This window comes from Melanotaenia boesemani, chromosome 14 (genome assembly GCF_017639745.1).
Source record: "Melanotaenia boesemani isolate fMelBoe1 chromosome 14, fMelBoe1.pri, whole genome shotgun sequence".
Classification (NCBI taxonomy): domain Eukaryota; kingdom Metazoa; phylum Chordata; class Actinopteri; order Atheriniformes; family Melanotaeniidae; genus Melanotaenia; species Melanotaenia boesemani.
Window position 1 is genome coordinate 7,971,058 of NC_055695.1, and position 20,635 is coordinate 7,991,692.

The window sequence follows — 20,635 nt, forward strand, 5'->3', positions numbered from 1 at the left end:
CTAAACTAGAAGCCTTCAGAGAGCACAGACCTCCACCAAGCCATTGTAATTTTTATTTTTTCTAAGATTGTGGGCATTATTTTTCAGTTAGAAGCTTTAACTTAACGTTCGAGATGAACACGCTGTGACTCCAGTAAAACTCTTAAGATTTAAGTTTTTAGTCTGGGACTGTGAAAATCATTTAGTGTAAAGACGAGACAACAAATAGAAGCTGCATATTAATTGGAGGTATGAGCAGGACACTGCAAGACCTGTAGTCAAGCTCAGCAGTAATATCCCCCCCAAAGTGTATAAATCCCTCCCCCACTCCCTGTCATCTGTCTGTTATATTAGCTGATCACTCTGATCGATTAGCTGCTGTGTGAAATCAATCCACTATCAGAGATCTGAAAATTCTGATGGCGTGCAGGATTGTATTTAATAACAAATATAATTTCCTGCACTCAGTAAAAACTTACAATGGGACCTGAGCTGGAGGTTAGATCTGAAAGGGGATGTAGTCCTTCCAGAACGGCATTAACAGTGCTAATTTACATGAGAACACATAGTTGATAAGGTGTTGATGAGTCTTATGAATATTTCCATAGCTCTAGGAGTTCTATGCTCTTAAAACAAAATGAATGAAAAATACTTTTCAAAGACCATAACAAAAATACATTTGTGCAAAATGCAAAAAGATACGCTTTTAACGCAAAACAAGCTATCTCGATATAAACAAAATTAACTTATCCTATATCGCGTGCGATAAAGTCTCAATATATTTGAAAATCTCGATATACTGCCCAGCCTTAGCACTTTACTTCTGGAAATTCAGTATGGTCTAGGGCTGCACGATTATGACCAAAATAATAATCACGATTATTTTGATCAATATTGTAATCATGATTATTAATCAGGATTATTCACCGTGTTTGGAAAAACATGTATTTTTATTGCACCAATTATAAACAAACTATGTGGCAACAATTTTTAGTAAAAAATTCAAATTTAATTAGAATAGATGATAAATAATGCAACAAATACATTTACCATTAATCTTTGAGAAGTTAATGTAAATTATGGGGCTACAAAAGATACTAAGAGCTGTTCGGGAGCCAAAAGAGCCGAACATCCCATCACTAGTATATACAGTTGTAATGGATGCTTGTTCTTTAGGCAGCTTAATGAAGCTTTACCCTTGCGTTCGCTCCCTGGTTGGCAGACTACAGGTTGAGAATGTATGTGATCAGAGATGCATGCAGCAGAACTCGCATTTTAAATGTAAATATCGTTGACAATCAGGTTCATTTAATTGTGGCCACCAAAATCGTGATCACGATCAAAATCCGATTAATTGTGCAGCCCTAGTATGGTCAGATTATCAACTGATACTTTTAACAGTGTGACCAAATTCAACAAGAAATATGTCTCCAAAATCACTTAAAGCTATCAATCGGCAGAATAAGGATCAATCTTGTAATTACAATTATTTGCATTTCTGGTATATCGATTATGAAAGACCCAAAATTCTGCAACGTCACCAATTAAGTGACACTATTATGAACAAGGAGCTCTCCAAACATGCCAGAGACAAAGTTTTGGAGAAGTACATATCAGGATTGGGCTGTAAAAAATATCAAAAATCCTTACCTTTGATATGCCCATAACAAATAAACTTCAACAATGAAGATCACTCCAAAGTCACCTGCATTTAAGTTTATTTTGGCAACAAAAAAAGAATGAAAGTAAACCGTCACAAACTGGCTGTCCCTATTTTTTTTTTTAAACAGACTATCCATGCATCCTGGCAAAAAGAACTATGGTACTCACTAACAGTAAAATGCTTCTTTTTGTTGACATTTTTCAAAGCCATTCACAAGACAGATTAAATATGATATCCCAGTCATATGTACTGTGACGTTAGTGTTGACATTTTACTGTGTTTTTGGATTTATAACATTAGTTATATGATCAGCTAAATATTGTTAGAAAGATTATATCAGTCAGCACCAAGTACAATCATCAAGTACACTAATCAGGCAAAACATTAAAACCACAGGTAAAATAAACAAAGTTTCCAAGTCCAAGCATACAAATCTGCTGGAAGTCTGCAATGTGAACACCGACCTAAACATACTACTGTTTATTATTACTAGCAATAATAATTATAATAATAATAATAATATTAGTATATGAAGATGGATATTATTAATCAACTTTGCATTCATATGGATGTTCTTTTGACACTTCCCACCTACCTAAACATTTCTGGAAACTAACATCCCCACCAACCTCCCCCTTCCCCTTTCATATGGCAACAGTACTCCTATACCACAGCAATCTTCTTTAGCAAAACAACACTGGGTCCCACAAAAAAAGAAACTGTTTAAGAAGGGCTCAAAGTGCTCACTCGGTTTCCAGACTCCCCAGATTCCAGTCTTATGGCATCTGTGGGAAGTGAGCTCAATTAACAGAGGCCTCACCTAATCAACCCATAAGGTGCAAAGATCTATTGTTAAGATCCCAGTAATAGACACATGGTTGTTGTCCACGCCTTGAACAGTAGCAGTTGTTTTGTTTTTGTTTTTTTTCCTTTTGCTGCACTGCAGGACTAACTCTAGGCAGGTGGTCATTATGTTGTAGCTGATTTGTGTACATCTGTACTTTGAAATTCTTGAAGAAAATTTGCCAAAAAAGAAAGAAAGTAGCTGGATTTTTATGAGTCAAGATTAAAGCAGCTCATTTGGCCTTGTGTCATCAAGTGCTGGGAAATTAGGAGTCTTCAGGGACTTCAGTGACAAACCACTTTAGGCAGACTGCTAAGGTCCAACGTTCATAAAATACAAAAACACAGTGACTCAGCATTAGATTTATATACAGTAATGACAAAATATGTGCTTTAGTAAGCTTTCACAAGACTGTTCTTTGATTTTAATCTAATAAAATGTATGACCATTATTAACAAGTATGAAGTCAAATGATGAGGATGAGAGAAGAAACATTTTTATGGTAATTTCTCAAACAAATTAAATGTTTTCTCTCACTCTGTGTGCTATCTTACTTCTTTGTTTGTTAGTATTTGGGTGTTCAATATCAGCACCTACACAGCTGTGTTCATAATAGCTGTTTAAACTGTATAATCTAAAATCTGACTATTTTTTACAAAACAGCCATTGGTAATAATCTACACAGCAAAATGGTACAATTCAAAACATTAATAGCATGTATATTCCTTATGTTTTTGTTCCCTGAGTAACCAGACTGATAACAGTTTTATGAGCAGAGCCAGAAATCATAAACATGTTTAACATTTGAACAATATTTAATCTAGTTTCCTCAAGAAGAGACGATGTGAGCAAAAAAAACTGCAATGATACACCGAAGAAGCAGGTATATATAACTATGTTAATTTAATTAAAAATAGCACTTAAGTATGTTAAGATGATCCTAGATCGGATCAAGTGGTTAATGCAAGTATCCGAGAAGTAAATGGAGGGAAAGCTGTAGAAAGTGATAAGTAAGAAAAAGAAAGTACCCTCTGATGGAAAACCGTCCATCAAACTAAAGTTAGACTAAAGTATACAAAATCAACCGTTTGAGATAAATGTACATATGGGTACTACTGAATTTATACAAAAACAAGCTACAACAGAAACCCTCTGAGTTTGAACAAACAATCCTTTGAGCAGTTCTGCGATCTGTGACCCTGATCAGGATGCTGTTAAACACTTCAGGACAAAAGAGGAAGCTTACTCAAAACACAGGATGTGGGGAGTGGGGAAACACTGGCCTAGACACAAGTTTGCTTTGAGTATAGACACACAACTAGTTCTGTGGGCAGGCTGGCAAAATCAAACATATGCTAAGTCTCTACAACACATAGGTTAAGAAATTTGTGGATTTAGCCATTTTCAGCATATTTCTTATAAAGCAGTTTATTAGAAACTGTTATGACATTGTGATTAAATAAAAACATTTCCATAAAATTACATATGTAAACTCTGAGTAGTTGTAGGTTGTCAAGGGTGGACAATGTGTTTACTGAAAGTCAAAAGATGTCTGATTAAGACAGAAAATATTTCAAGCATACCTTTGAGAGACACCCCTCCTATTTTGATGGCTGGACAGTTCCACCCTTCATGTTTTAATCCATCTTCACGCTGTCACTGAAATATTTGTAGGGAGACGAAGAATTTAAACCCCAAACAACAACAATCTGCATAGCAGCTAAGGTGATTCACATTGGTTAGCGTGTTAGCAAAAGATGGGTGTTTGTAAATGACAGCTCAGAGATTACAACTATATTTTACCAATTCGGTGTTCTTTAAAAAATGCTAGATAATGTGACTGACCACTTTCCAACCACTCCGACCATACTCCGTCTGCCTTTTTACAAACATATGTTTGGATTAATATTCACCAGTTTGAGAATTTAGCTAAAGGCTAATGCTAAGCCTGTCATCCCCTTGTTAGACAGCACATTCCCAACATACAAAGCAGAACATGCGTCGACAGAAAGGTATAAATATAGTTAATTTAGCTAAATAAATTACCCGTATGATTGGGCGTCAAAGCTGTTTGAGGTCGCTGGGGTGCAAGGATATTCCTGGCTAAAGTCAGCTAGCTTCCAGCTAGCCAACCCCTCCTGTCCCCAGCGGCCGGTTGGTGGCTCCCGGCGCCGGGCGAAGCAAGCTGTTATCTGTCTATCAGCTTCTGCACCAGCTATCCGCGAGTGCAGCCGTACTCCACGCCGACAGCAAATCCTCTTTTAACGTAGACAGTAAGGTTTACAGTAACAGAGAATAAAACGATACCAGCATGTCCAGTCAGAGAGGCTCCAGCTGATGATGTTGTGAGAAGCTGAAATGTTGGTCGACTGGACAAGTTGTGTTACTGCGACAATGCGGCCACGCTGTCTGTCTGGGGCCCCCTCCCTTCATCTGACACACACAAACAAACGGGAGTGAAAGTTATTAGAGCTACTTCGGTGCTGAATTGAGGTGTGTCTTCAGTTATGGTTAAAACCACAACCCACATCTTTTTAATCATACATTTCCATGTCGTGACATGATAAAATAAGACAGAAAATGGAAAAATAAAACACGAAATGTTTCTTTTGGGCGTTTACTTGGTTATACAAAAATGATTTAATAATTAAAAAGAAAAAAACAAGGATGAAAGGTCACGTTTTACAACAGTACAGACGCCCGAACAGGAAACAGATAAAGCTCTATTCAAATAAATAATAAATATAAATAGCTTACATAAAACATCTGTATATGTTGCATTGTATTATTGTAGCCAAACAGCCTTAAAAATGATCAATCGGTAAATTTTATATAGCACATCTTATATAGCATGTGCAACACAGAGTGCTTATCAGGTTAACGCAGTAGAAGTAATAGAATTTTTTTTTTATTAAAAACCCAACACAAATTCATAGAAATAGTGAGGACAGAAACAGGAGCTGGGTAGGAATAGGGAGGATGCTATCCTAAGTCTATAATGAAACACTGATTATTGAAAATACATGAACACATAGGAAAACACATAAAAGCATAAATAAGTAAGCAAATAAATGCTAGGAGTAGGGTATAAAAAGTAAGGGATCCAAGGGAAGTAAGATAAAATTGTGCAGAATGTGACTATAGAATGAAAACAATACCAGGCGCACTAACCAGGATTTGAACATTATTTTTAATTGTAAACAGAGTAATACGGGAATGTTTTCAAATAATTCTTATATGTTTTGAAGGTATTTCCCTTGAGACATTTTGCACTTGTAGGTGAAGGCGGTTTATATGGGATGTTGCCTAATTTCAAAACATTTTATGTTTAATATAAGCTGTTATAAATATGGAAATGTTCAAGGCTGTGTGTTGCCAGCAGGAGGTCTCATAATTTGAAATGTTTTATGGATTGTTAATGTTCTTGAGTGAGTTCTTCAGAGCTTTGACAACTGACAACAAGGCCTAACATCCAATTGAGTAAAATGTTGCTGTTCCTTTTGGCAATAAGTTGGCCATATATATATATTTTAATAGTTTACAGTAGCAACAGTACCAGTAATGTAAAGATCTCAGGTTTGCACCAAAATGCGATAAATTATGCAAGTGAAACAGATGGAAAAGCTGTAACTTTTGAACCAATTGTGATTTACTTTTATGGGTTTTAAACATCATAAAGACAGGGTTGTAATACACAAAATGAAGATAATGGTTAGGAATAGTCATAAAAGAACCACAATGACACAAGGGGAATGTGTCAAGAAAAAAACAAAGGCAAAAGTAATCAAAACTGGGTAACAACACACCTACAAAGATATTTCCAAATACCCAAATGAGAAACAAAATTGTGAAAATTGGACACAAAAAAGATTTGAAAAGATCACAGAGTTTCAGGAAATTTTGCAAAATACCTCTTAGATGCACAATTAGAAACAAAACGTTGCTACCATGTGTAGTTTTGGTATGATTTGCGGTTGTTTTGTGTCTCTTTAAGCTTGGGGTTCTTGACCTTTGGTAGAGCAAAGTGAGGGCTTTTATAAATCCATGCCCAGGAGCCTGATATTTTGTAATTCACCCATGCTTAAAACATTATGAAAGTTAGTATACTGATACATATAAGCCCAATTTGTTGTTTTATTTTCTCTGGAACTTTGAACCACATTAGTAGGTTTGAACATGATTTATATTTCAGAAATGTAAAATGTATTATCAAATAACAGTTGTTTTATTATTATTATTATTATTATTATTATTATGGCATTACTATTATTAATACTTTTCTAGTGACTGTATTGTTTATATGTTATATGTTATTTGTCAGCTGCTCTATTATTCAGATTTGACTCAGACTGCCAACTCGGGTGTTCTGAGTAAACCACAAAGGTGTAACATCTTTATAAATTATATCATTATTGCCACCCATGCAAAGAAGCAGCAGTGGCATCGGAAATGGACTGTACCAACGAGGAAAGGGATGCCGATGAAACCCTGACAGTATTCAACAGTTTAAAAATCTGATCTCACGAATACCAAGATCTTTGTCGGTGTTCCATGTGAACATAAAAACGCAATACGTTTACAAGCTGGCGATTAATAGGCATTCTCAAAGTCTCTTACCTTCTGGGTTTTGCTCTCCTCCGGATGTCTCCCCTCCGGTAAAAGCCTTGGTGTCTGTGCGTTAGTAGGGACTGTCATCCTGTCTGACCGCCCGGTTTCTGGAGAGAAGTTGGCAGAGGGATGTTCCTGTGATGATGGCGTTGCAGCTCAGGAGCGGGGATGCAGCATACTACCAGAGTGCAGAATACTGCAGAAACTACACTTCGCCGCCTGTCAGCTACGGTGACAGCAGCCATTATCTTGCACGTTTGCCAGGTAAGAAGAGGTTTGCCATCCGGGAGCTTCCCTTTGACTGTCAGGAGTGTCATGCGTTAGTGTGCAAGGATTGAGAAAATCTGACGCGAGACAATTGCAGATGGTACGGAGGAAGGTTGGTGCCAGGAGGGGTTGCCCTGGTGCAGTCATACCACAATGTCATGTTGTGGGGTGCACCAGCCACCATTCTGTTCAGCACAGATGCAGCGATGCAATATCTGGCTGTCGATATAGTCTGATGGTCTCTTGCACTGCAGGAGAGCCCTGTATGTCATGCTCTAGGATACTCTTGGTTTGATGTCTGACTGTAATATGAAACAGCTTCAATGCAATGTCCTTTTTTCCCCTCAAGCATAGAAGCCAGTCAGTCAAGTGGTCAGAACAAGTGGAGAAATCGTTGATGCACCCTTTGCACTGCTTGATCTGCACAGCTGACGATGTCATGTGGCAATTATACAGAAAGTGTTTCTTCATCCGCCTGCAAAGTGGCTGGCAGGAAGGCTAGGAATCATGATTTACAACACCAAACTGAGCAATCCACTTTGTAGTTTGAATTTCATTACACTGACTTGTCGTTTGTCAACTTCATTCAGATTTTTCTGTCATCTTGAATAAACCCTTCTGCAATCTTATTAATGACACAGTCATCTGAAAATAAACCATATTCTGATCCAATAGTCCCTCAAGCAGTGTAACTTTTCAACATAGCTTGAATTTATCTTTTCAAATTTATTTATTTATTTTTTTATTAGTTTAATCAGTTTCAGTTTTAGCCACAGCCTAAATGTTAAATCACTTAAAGGAAATACATAATAATCAGTAGAAAACTATAAATATATATGGTCTTGTTTTCCCGCAAGACATCTAACCCTTCAGAAGGAAGATTACGAGAAATGGTTTGTAAGTGAGGAATGGATTATAATCAATATATTAAAAGCAGCAGTATAGGGTAGGTAACTAGTGTTTAGAGTCATTAAAGGGGAATAGCTCTCACTTTAACACCTTTTAGAAAACTCTTAACATGATCTCCTCACTAAAAGATTTAAGAGAGGAGCGATAAAAGGACTATTTAAATATAAGAGTAGAAGCTTTAGGCTTTGCTTCAGTGGTACAGTGAGTGAATTGCAAATGCAGTGAAGTATATTTGTTTTTTGCTGTGAATTGCTCTTGTCCAATGTCCAGCGAAGCAGATGGAATAAGTGCAGGAAGCATGTGCTTCTCATCGCTCCATAATTGATGTGACACAACACAGTACGGCTAGAGAAACTCAAGAGAAAACGAACACTTGCCCCATTTAAAAATTCTCTGTGGAGGCCATGAAATTAAAAGGCTTCAAGAGAAGAGTGTTTTGTTTCTTTTCTCTCAAGCAGCAGATTACAAACTCTTATGTCAAACCCAAAAACATCTGACAACTGTCTGATTCATGAATGACCTCTAATCTAAAATCAAGTTAGTTTTTTCCAGCTCTTTTAGGACAATATCAAACTAAATATGAGGCAGATAATATAGTGTTGTGAATATACTGATGACTTGCCTCCTTGAGCTTTGGGTTAATATTGCATAAAATTTATTTTGACTCACAAAAGTGATTTTGTTCACTCCTAAACCATTAATTTCATTTATTTATTTATTTATTGACTTTGCAGCAAGGTCCGGAGTAGTATCATGTGAATATGTTCTGCAGCTTTTAAATTGCACAATGTGGCCACGGATCCTGGTCTCCAAGGAGAGGAGGAAGCTAACCTTGACCTATCTAGCAGACATTAAATCTATAGGATGCCAAAGGAAGCAAAGGATAAAAGGATAGTTTTGTCTTCCTACACTATTTAAGTTTAGAAAGGATGGAAAAACCAACACTTGAAGCAAGCCAGCAAATACTATCAATAAAGATGCAATCTGCTCACAATATTTGCTCTAATAGGAATGCTGAGTACTATGATATTGGGAAATACTGTATTTATCAATGACTTTTGGTCCACATTTTTACAGGTTGCACACACATAGCCAGTAGTTATTGAGTATAGCATTCATGAGACAGATTTCAGGTTTCCTCCTCATAGCTGTTTCCTCTAACTCGAGGCCTTCATTTATATAAAAACTCTGGCAACAAGGGCTGTAACAGATGATCATGTTTTATGGGTCTTTAGGGTTTGCAAGTTAAGCTGGATAGAGTGTGTAAACTGCTGAGAAAATCAGACAGAAGCTGCAACTACATGCAAATAAAGACTCAGTATTGAATGTAGTAGTAAGACACTAGCAGACTGATAGAAAGCTACTCTTAAAGAATTTGTCAATTTACATTAATTTAGTTGAAAATGTAAAATGAGATTCAAAGGCCTTCACAGTAAAAATGGCTGTCTCTGTTGACCCTGTCTGACTTCTATTTTGTTTTTAGACACAGTATCAACTACATGATATCAAAGTGTAAAGTTATTTTGAATATACGAGGCGGTTCTCAAGAGAGAAAGAGAGCAGGTCATCAAAAAGTCAACACAATAAAATAAGACTTTAGAGCAATGCTCACCAGCTCATCTTGCACTGAAGATGATATAGAGAAAATGAAGTCCAGCTAGCTGGACACCTACTAATGTTGTCTGTATGTGTTTGTATATGCTGATTTAATTAAGGGATCAAGCAAAAAATCTGTGTTGCAGTAGGGTTTCTGAGATGTTGCTCTCTCAGTCAGGGTTTCTGATGAGGCTGCTGCTGGAAAAAAAAACTGTGAGCAGTTGGGGACTGGGGACTGCATAAGGTTTAAAGCACAAAATTAATCTTTGTAATAGCTTTTGTGAACTCCTTTAACTTTTTAACTTCTACAGTGTTTGTGTACTCCATTTTTTTAGGATCAGTGCAACATCCAAACCACAATTTCCTGGGATTTTTTCTATATCTTTGATCTTAAATCTCCCACTTGTTTTGATGTTTCTGCAGTGCACTCTTGGTTAATGAAGCTTGAGGAACTGCCTCTCTATAACTATCCACCCACAGTGGCCAATATTAACCCTTTTGTGTTTAATACAAATAAATCACTGTTGAGGCTCCCTGTGGATGACTAAGAATACGTCCTAATAAGGTACTCCAAAAACAGGAATGTGAAACCATCCATGTGCAAGATATAAAAAAAGCATGTGCGATCCCAATAAGTAGTGAAATTTAATTATATCCAACTGCCACATAACCTTACTTCACTGGCACCAGACATCTGCTGGGATCATCTTGCAGTTGATATGGCTAATAGTAAGGTCAGTGTGTTGTCCAGCATACCTTTCTACTGAGATCAGCCAGACAAGGTGACAGACAGGCAGCTGGACATTGGACAGACAAACTGACAGTGAATAGCAGTCGGAAACACAAACACCCCAAGGTGTTATTTTGGGTCTATGATTCACTGCTATTGGGGTGTCCAATTGGATTCCAGATGAAAGCTTCTAGCAAAGTGAGTTTTGACACAGCGGTTGGCTTACTACTGACCGGACAATATGTCTGGTTGTGCACACACATGCCCGTGCACACAGACAGTGGACCATCAGACCACACAACACACACAAGTCAACACAGGGCCATTTCTAATTTCAGGCTTTTTTCTTCCTGTGTTTCATAAAGGTCACTGTACATGAACATACTCACACACTACTACTCAGTATCAGCTTATCCAAGCAGTCTTACTCCAGGCTGCGAGGATTTCATTGTCACTGTCCTTATGTGTGTGTGTGTGTATATGTAATGTCCTGCATGCATGACTGCAGGCACTGCAGGCTCAGCCAGATCTTGGTGATGCCCACTGGAGTGTGAAGCTCTACTGTCCGAGAATGTGTTTCTGTTCATCCATCTCTTTACATCTCTCCTGCTTCAGGGCTTCAAGAAATCCATGCTGTCCTTAATCACTGTACATATGTTTATAGACGATATCTAAAGTATGACACATGAATTAATTTTCTAATCCAGTTAACATTGCATTGTGTTTGCATCTAGTCACTGACAGCTGTGTAACATTAACTAATATGTAAAATGCACTCTATTTGATTCTTTGCTTTTAGACAGACCTGCCATATCTCTACATTGAATGATAATCTCCAGTTTCCATGCAGTTTGGCTGCAGTTTCAGTTCTATTCAATATCATGATGAAGTACATTACACATTTGGCTGAACCTTTAAAAATTCCTTTTTCTGACATGTTGAATATTGGTAGAATAAATCTTTGCACAAAGCCTTGATATTTTCCTCTGTGTGTGTGTTTTTTATGCTAAACCAGATAAAGATTACAGCTACTGTATCCACTTTACAAAGCTGCACTTAGGTGCTGCAGTGCTAAGAGCTACATGATAACATCCGCATCAGCAGAAGATGCTAATGTATATAGAGTACAAAGTTCACTCTGTTTATCATCTCAGTTTACAGTCACATTTCTTTAACATTCGCTGAAATTCAATTAATTTAGCACAAATAATCCAGAGAGAAACACGATTTTATGGAAAAAAAAAAAAGCCTTCTGAGAGTCTTTTGGTAAAAGCACAACTTTATTGTGGTTCTAAAAGAAAATAAAAATAACCCCCTTAATCATCAGGATAAATTATCTTGGAACTATTCACTACATAATTTCATGACGGTACACAAGAGATGATTAAATATTTTTGGTATAAACAAAAGTGCTCCAAAAGTAGAGTTTAAAATGATTAGATGTTCTCTTAAATTGTCGTTGATTACCTTGAAATGAAGTAAAATTTTGATTATTCTCTTTGGTAACAAAGAGATCAGAGTTAGCATTGGTACACACCTTGAGACTCAAACTCCTAAAATCAACAACAGAGTTGTTAACTTTGGTGCGTCAATAAACTCAGATCTGACTTTCAGCCGCCACATCAAAGCTGTCACCAAGGTAACTTTTTATTAACTCAAAAATATCAACTGAATTAAATGTTATATCTCCAACATTACCAAGATAAACCCATCCATGCATTTATCCCCAGTCAACTGGATTGCTGTAATGGTTTAACTGGACTTTCCAAAAAAAGAGCTGTAAACAGCTGCAGCTCATCCAGCTCATCCAGAACGCTGCTGCTCGAGTTTTAACCAGGACTAAGAGATCTGAACACATCACACCAGTTTAAACATCTTTTTACCGGTTTCCAGTCAGTTGCAGAGTAGATTTAAGGTCCTACAGTTAGTTTACAAATCACAGAACAATTTAGGCCCAGAATACATCTGTGTAATGTTCAGAGAATTATAGAATAGGGAATAAAGAAAAAAAAAAAAATAGGGGTCTCCAGGGGCACAGGTCAGCCAGTCCAGACCAGAGTCCAGACTAAACATGGAGAAGCAGCATTTAACTATTATGCTGCAAAGTGGAACAAACTTTCAGCGGAGATTAAACTTTCACCAAATGTAGACATTTTTAAATCAAGGATAAAAAACATTTTCTCATGTCTATGTATGAAATCTGCACCATAATGGTTAAATTATCTGGACTGATGTTTGCTTTCACTCATTTTAATTTGGTTATTTTATATGATTTTATATATTTTATTATGATTTCTTTACACCCTTCTTAACAATTGAATTGCCTGTATGAATGAAATGCCCTATATAAATAATCTTCTTTTCCAAAAGTCCACACATGTATTGAAAAACTGCTAAGCTGTCAAAAACTGTATTCATTATTACAGAGTCCAACTGACTTTGAATCATTACCTGTCCTCTGATTCTCACAGGTCCAGAAACCATTCTGAAGCCTCCTTTAAGTCTCTTCAGCCATCCCCAGCAGCCATTCCAACACATGGACTCTCTGCATCACTTGGGACCTCCACCGATGGCTCCTACGCAGCCTCTTGTCTCTCCTCTTGTAGCTCGTGCTCAGGCAATTGGGCCTCCAACTATGGCTCCTGCCCAGACTCTAGGGCCTCCTCACATAGCTGCTACTCATACATTACGACCACCTCTTATTACACCAACACATACCTTAGCTCCCCCACCATTGCCTCCAACTCAACCGCTGGGGCCTCCACCAATGGCACATACTTTGGGGCCCCCGCCTGTAGATCCAACACAAGCAATAATACCTCCCACCATGGACCTCACACAGCCACTGGGGCCTCTACATCTGAACCCTACCCAGGCACTGATGCCCCCACCTGTAGTGACACCTGGAGCTGGCCGACTTCCCCTTCCTCCCAGTCCTTTGTCTTCACCTCCTGCGCCAGGTCTTGACCTGTCACAGATGCCTCAAAGGCCCCCAGGACCTTCCCTTGCCCCAGCCCCAGTTTCCAGCCTCATCTGTGGTCCTCTTCCAGGTCAAGCAGCTCCAGCAAGTGAGCAGCCCCAGGATGAGGGCTCCTCTCTGGGGATGGAGGATCAGGAGGACTCTCTGGGGCTAGAAGAATTGTGTAAACCACTCTACTGTAAACTCTGCAACGTTACACTCAACTCTGCTCAGCAGGCACAGGCTCACTACCAGGTCAGCTGAAATTCATATTCAGATATATTCAACACATAAAATATTAAGATGCATAAACAACATTTTGTCTCTTTCTGTTAAGGGAAAGAATCACAGTAAAAAGCTAAGAAATTTCTACGCTGGTAGTCAACAGCCCCCAGCCATCAGGATCCCTGAAGTCCTTGAGGGGGCTGGCCAGACAGCTGTTAGCTCAGGATCTGGTGACAGTGATGTAGGCAGGCAGGTGAGGCCCAACCTCAGCTTCACAGCTCTGACTTACCTGATTGTTACAGTTTTAGCTGAGGACGTGGGTGTACTGCTGCCGGGGTGATCACTGTGCTGATAGAGGTTGTTTCCTCTGAGACGGTAGAAAGGAAACTGCAGTGTCACTCAACAGCTGAAACTCACATCCTTCTCTCTGCACTTTTAAACCATCAATAAGCTGTTGTGTATATTTTTAATCCACATTTTCTTAAATCTGAAATAAATCCTCAAATAAATACCTAAAGAGATGACAACTAATTACACAAATACTTTTTTTGTTGTTAAAAATCAGGCTGAGAAAACTCTGTGGTGCTTGACATTTCTGCTGCTTTCTCAGTGTTTACTCCCTAACTCTTCTCAGCACAAACACGGTACTGTTTTGTCCCATATCCGCAGGCACTGTATAAAGGGGCACCTCGGGTCATCTTGGCGACAGAGAACGACTATTGTAAATTGTGCGATGCCTCCTTCAGTTCACTAGCAGTTGCACAGGCTCACTACCAGGGCAAGAACCATGCCAAGAAGCTACGACTGGCTGAGGCCCAGCAGAACTCCAATAACATGTGGGTTTGGCCAGAGAAATATTTGCTGTATTTGCAACAGGCTTCCTTCTTATTCAGGTTTATGCAGGCATGCATCTTGCAAATCTATTCAGTGCCAATCTGGACGTTCATGACAGTGATTACATTTAAATGCAGCAAAAAAGATATTTCAGTATATTTTTTATATATATAAAAATGTATATTAGAGACTTAAACAAGAAATATTTTTTTCATCAGATAGTTTAATTATTTGTGCATTAGTTTTAAATGAGCTTTAACAAGTCATTGATTAAACATACTGTATATCACATAAAACAATATGGTCCAAACTGATGTGATGTTGTCTCTGCTTGTTACAGGGAAAGCAACAATGAAGCAGCTATTCGAAGAAACCGAAAAGATGGCAGTGAATACCGACTGGTGAAAAACCGCAGAAGCCCACAGATGGCTGCTGCCATGCCAGGTATAAACGTATTAAAATGAGAACACACCTAATTTAATTTCCATTCACATTATGTTGAATATGAGACTCAAACTGGAACTTCTTCAGGTATTAAACCGATCTATCAGGATTTGTTTTGTAAGGGAAACTTTGCTAGCAGACAAAAATGTGAACACAAGCACAAATGCACACAGAAGCAAAAAAAAAAAAAAACACAACAATGGAGTTTTCAAAGAAAACTGTCGACTATTCCTGTTTTACTGATGACATTTTTATTGTATTGAATCCTGCTTTTTTCATCCCTAAAGGGAAATTATGTTATTGCAATATGAATAAAAAATATAACTAGTCATTCTTGTTTTATGAAAATGAAGAAGCCATGTATTATTTTTGTCTTTTTATTTTTTTATTTTTTATTTTTTATTTTTTTTTTGCTTTTTGAAAACTCAATAAAGAAGTGAATGAAAAAAAAAGAAAATGAAGAAGCCTCTGTCAGAGGACACTTGGTTATTTAGTCAACAACATTTACTTCTTTTCACACACTCTCCACCATTTTGTTTGCTGCTCAGAATGAATTTTTTCCTGGTATAATATGTGATACACCCATTAAACATCCCTTTGTGTGCAGGCCTACATATGTGGAATCAGTTTTGCTGTGCAGAATGTCATGCTATGCTCCCATAGCTGACTTTGCGTTAGTGAACGCCCTTGGGGCAAAAAGAGGAAAAAGCCACTTTTTAATCTGCTGATGTAAGTCAGTGAAGGAAACTGGATAACACTCAACAAACCTATTACACATCAAAATTTTCTATTCAAACATTTTCACGAGTTTCATGAAGAAAAAAAAAACAGTTTACTGTTTATATTTGGCACATCATCAGTGGCTATTTTATGGCTGTAGCCGACTCGGTAGAAAATTGAGAGATTATTTTGTCAGTTTTGGTCTTTTTCATCTAAATCATTTGATTTTTCTATGGTGATTTCTAACATTTTGGAATACTTGGTAACCACTTTTTGAAAAAAAATTTTGTCACATTTTCATGGCTTGTGTATCAGTGTCTGCTTTCACCTTTGACCTGTATCTGTGAAAACAGAAAAAAATTAACACTGCAGCTGAAGATTAAAAAGGATAAATCCTATGGCAAAGTAAATTCCCTGTCAGCCACACACCCTCCCCCACCATAAAATTCTGCTGATGTCATGAGATTTTTTTTTTTTTTTTTTTTTGATGGACAAGCCCAAAAATAGCTGGCCTCTTGCCTGCAGTTGCATTCTCACTGTCTTTTTTTTAATCTCTCTCAATCCTCTTTTCTTTTGCACACACAGAAACAAACCAAAAATTCTCTTTGCTCTGTGATTTACCTTGATGTTATCAGGTCATGATTGATATGGTCTGTTTTCTTAATCAGTTTTTGGTGGGTCTCAGAACACGTTCAACAACAACAGCTGGATTAATCCACTTTTAACAGGACATTTTGTACTTCATTTGCTTTCCCCCTTTTTCCTCAATGTGTTACATAACTTGGGGTTATTCTCCTCCTTGGAGGATACTGCTCTTAAACCAGGGGTGTGCAAAGTCTGTCCTCAAGGGCCACTGTCCTACAGGTTTTCAAATTTTCCCTGCTCCAACACACCTAACACAAATTAACTGGATTCAACAGCCTATGAACTTCTGCACAATGACTCATTAATTTGAGTCAGGAGTGTTGGAGCAGGGATTAATCTAAAACCTGCAGAATTGTAGCCCTCAAGGACCGAAGCTGGACACCCCTGTCTTTAACAGTCTGAAATGTTGTTTCCGGTTACTGTGGTTTTTTGTTTTTTGTTTTTTTTGGGTTTTTTTCCCTTATCCCCTCTCACCATAAAACACTTTGCATGACTTGTAGCCAAAAAATTGTCAGTTTCCTTTTACAAGTGCAATATGTAAAACATGGACCATGTTGCCTGGTCTGCAGGGTCTGAAACATGAAGCCCATGCAAAGCTGCTTCACACCTGCAATCTATCTAAAAAACATCAGGGGGCAAATGCTTACTAAAATATGCCAGTTTATTTATATGTATATAATAAAATAATATAATAAAAAAACTGCCTTTTACTCAATACGTTACACATTTTGCTAGTTTATGATCTAAATCTCTAGTTTTATACCTGATTGAATTCCCAACTCTACTTTAATGATCAAGTAGTTCCATTTAAGGCAGAGTAATTTTATTACTTGGAAGCCGCTACCTAATAGCTATGCAGCCTTAGTCAAAACCATTGCTTTCATAGCAATCAGGTAAAGAGTCAGTGGTCAAAATACATGACCTCTTGAGAAAATAAAGAATGTCAGGAGGTCTTGTATAATATAAGTAATATGTATTTTGAACATTCAAGCTTATAAACCTATTAACAGGGTCCCCAAAATAAAATTGTAAGTTTTTAAATGTTCTTCGTATGGTCCTTCTGATAAACAACAATTACCAAGGAAAAATGCCAAAATTCTACTACAGGCACAGACTTGGCTCTGAGACGCTGCACTTTGGCCATATATTTTTACATATAACAAAAGAAAAAGGTCATATTTAGATATTAACATCCTCATGTTTAGGAGATATAAATTTTCACAATCACCATTTAAGTCGAAATTAAAATAAACATTTTGCTGACAGAATCATGTCATGGGAATGTTGATGCAGCTGTAGTTTTGTGTGTATTTGAGTGGCAAGAGACAGAACATAAGGTGTCAGAGGCAAAAAAAAAGTGGTTTTCCACAATGATAAGGACAACTTTTGTGTATTTTTTAGATTAGGTATCCATGTTTTGTAAAAATGTGAAATGCCAATTTATCTGGCTAATCAATTTAATCACTGTGGAAACCATTCACTCAGTCATAAGTCATAAATCAGGCAGAGAACAACAGGATTGTGTCTGTTAAAAAAATATCATTTTTCACTCTACATCTTTATCTATCTTCTGCTTTGCATGGCTGTGTCCTTCATGCCATCATGACAGATAAATCCTATGTAAATTACCCTCCTAATGTGTAGCTAATACTGACTTCTCTCTTGTCCATCATCTCTCTCCCCTGCCCCCACCCAGGGCCATACTACAACCCCAGGCCAAGACAGCGCATCCCCAGGGATTTGGCCATGTGTGTGACTCCCAGCGGACAGTTTTACTGCTCCATGTGCAACTGTGGTGCTGAGCAGGAGACGGACTTCAGGCAGCACCTGGAGAGCAAGCAGCACAAAGCCAAAGTGTCGGAGTTAAGATACCGCCACGAAATGGAAAACCTCGGCTACAGCTAAGAAACACTAGAGGGGAGAGAAAGACAGATCCAAGCCAGACTAGATAGTGAGTTAAAGCACACAGGGCAGTGAATGCAAACACTTGCTCATGTTTTAAGGGGCATATTTAGTGAGAGCCATTTTCCCAAACAGCCACCAGATCTTGTTGCAATTCAGTTGATATACGAATTACACATTAAATCTTGACAGGAGCATATATTAATCAATGGCTGTAGCTCAAATGGTAAATTAGGTTGTCTGCTAAGTTCATGGTTGACAGTTTGATCTCCAGCTCCTCCTGTCTATATATCAAAGTGTCCTTGGGCAAGACGCTGAACCCCAAGTTCCTTCTGACAAGCAGGCCAGCTCTGCCTGTCCCATCTGCTCGAACACAGAAAAATATAATTGGATTTGAGCTGTTTACCATCACTGAAATTCAGTCTGAATATCAGGACTAAGTCAGGGCGCCACATCAAGAAAATATTTTTAACACAGCTCAGAAAGAAAAGGGAAACATATGTCATGTTATTTTATAATGAACAGGATTACTTTTTCCTATTTTTTTTAACCCACTATATTTTCTTTTCTGGTTTACTCTTCACCAAAACTTTGAGCAGGATTCATTCTGACTCGGAGTATAATTGCATGAAAACAAATTGCAGGAAAAAATATACTCAAGGAAGAAGAAAGAGGTATGCAGAAAATTCAAGCAGCAAGAGAGAATGAAAAATACAGAAATGCTGGGGGTAGAAGTAAAATCATGGAAACACTAGGTCATGACGTTTTGGGAAAACAATCAGGACAAAGAAAAACATTTTAAATTTAGGTTAATTTTTTAATTCTTGTATATGAATCATAAGTACAGCTATTTTGCACAGACCTTGCAGCAGGGCCATTTTTTTAACTGCAGTGTCACAAATGACACAGAGGAGCAAATTCAGCAACATACCAGAGGTAATAAAATTCAATGCACTACTTGCTGACTTAAAAAAAGCAAAGCACAATAAACTTCATCTACTCTAATAGTGTTACTTGAATTGAAGTGTCAGCTGACGTCTGATCAGTCCTTTGGTTAAATTTCAGTCTAAAGGCTAAGCCCTGGCTAGCCTTATTACAGCCATTTGGGGGATTTCGGCTAAAGCTCTTATGAGCCAGTTTGGCAATTTTTTGGTATATTTAAAACCAGTGGCATGGTGTTTTATGTGTGTGTATATATATTATCATCTTTCTTCTTGTATTATCAAATCATAAAACACATCATAGATGTAAATATGGTCATAAAAAAGATTCCAACTGGTTCTTTAGTTAATGTTAGCTACTTAAATAATTTAAATTCTAATAATAATTTTAATAATGATCAGGAATCTCATGCCGTGTGTGCACTGACTGAATGTCTACTTATCTGCTGTGTATGTTTACATGTGGATTTCACTGTAGGCCATTCACACCACTTTTACTTATTAGTCAAGTACCTCTGGTATCATTACAGTGTAGTTAATTGATGCTAGTTTCTTCATTTTTAGCTAGGAGAGACTGCCTCTTAAGCTCAAACTATTTTTGATCCAGGTACCTACTGATTTTTTGTCAGCCAAACAGGAAGAAATGTTTTCCTAGAGCGATATGTTCAGGCGAAAGCATTTAACTTTAAATTAATTTGCAAATTGCAGTGCTCCTGAATATTTCTGGAAGTTAGATGAGCAGTTTTATTCTCATTATCAACCTTGATTCTCACAGGGAACATAATCAGGTTTTATTGCAGTTTGACACAGCAGCAGAGGGGTGAATGGACTGTATCTGGATTTGCAGACAGATCTGTTTTGTGTTTGCTCTCATTTTCATGTGATCCAGGCCCAGCTGGTTTTATGTGTTTAGCCCTAAAGACCAGTTACGTAATTGGAATCAAATCAGATTTTCATTCTCTGTGAATTTATTTTTTCTTTCTACTTAAGTGGTACTGAGCTGAATGTAGTGCAGTTACAGAGTATTTAAAATTTCCAGTCATACTAAATGACAAAAAGTGGTTATTGTACCTGTGTTCACCTATGATGTTCACTGGGTTTAATGACAGGGTAAAAAATTTACATATTTATTGCTTCGTATACAAAATTCTTGTCTTGTAGACTGATGAGGAAAAATATTTTATTAATGCCAAAAATTTCTAATTTTGTAAAAGTCACAATGATTTTTCATAATGACAATGAGGATATTTATCCTGGAGAGTATTACAGAGGTAGATTTAAAATAGAAAATCCCTTATTTTAAATGAGCTTTTTCATTTCTTTTTCTTGCAAAACAACAATTATGCACATACAATTTGGAATGATTAGT

The 20,635-nt window shown here is 37.4% G+C and overlaps 2 protein-coding genes across 2 annotated transcripts in view; one reads left to right on the top strand and one right to left on the bottom strand.

Moving 5' to 3' along the window:
- Nucleotides 1-4,917, bottom strand: part of LOC121653566 (phosphatidylinositol 4,5-bisphosphate 3-kinase catalytic subunit alpha isoform-like) — a 35,074-nt gene extending 30,157 nt beyond the window's left edge. The window contains exons 1-2 of the mRNA XM_042007116.1: nt 4,533-4,917; nt 4,070-4,145 (exon numbers count right to left, since the gene is read on the bottom strand). The gene's annotated coding sequence lies outside the window, so the exon portion shown is untranslated. The remainder of the gene's footprint in view (nt 1-4,069; nt 4,146-4,532) is intronic.
- A 2,320-nt stretch (nt 4,918-7,237) lies between these two features.
- zmat3 (zinc finger, matrin-type 3) lies at nt 7,238-19,399 on the top strand. The gene is made up of 6 exons (XM_042006209.1): nt 7,238-7,358; nt 13,068-13,810; nt 13,893-14,033; nt 14,450-14,616; nt 14,955-15,058; nt 18,120-19,399. Exons 1-6 carry the CDS (start codon nt 7,238-7,240, stop codon nt 18,326-18,328), a joined length of 1,485 nt encoding a protein of 494 aa, XP_041862143.1. The 3' UTR covers nt 18,329-19,399.
- The last annotated feature ends 1,236 nt before the right edge of the window (nt 19,400-20,635 follow it).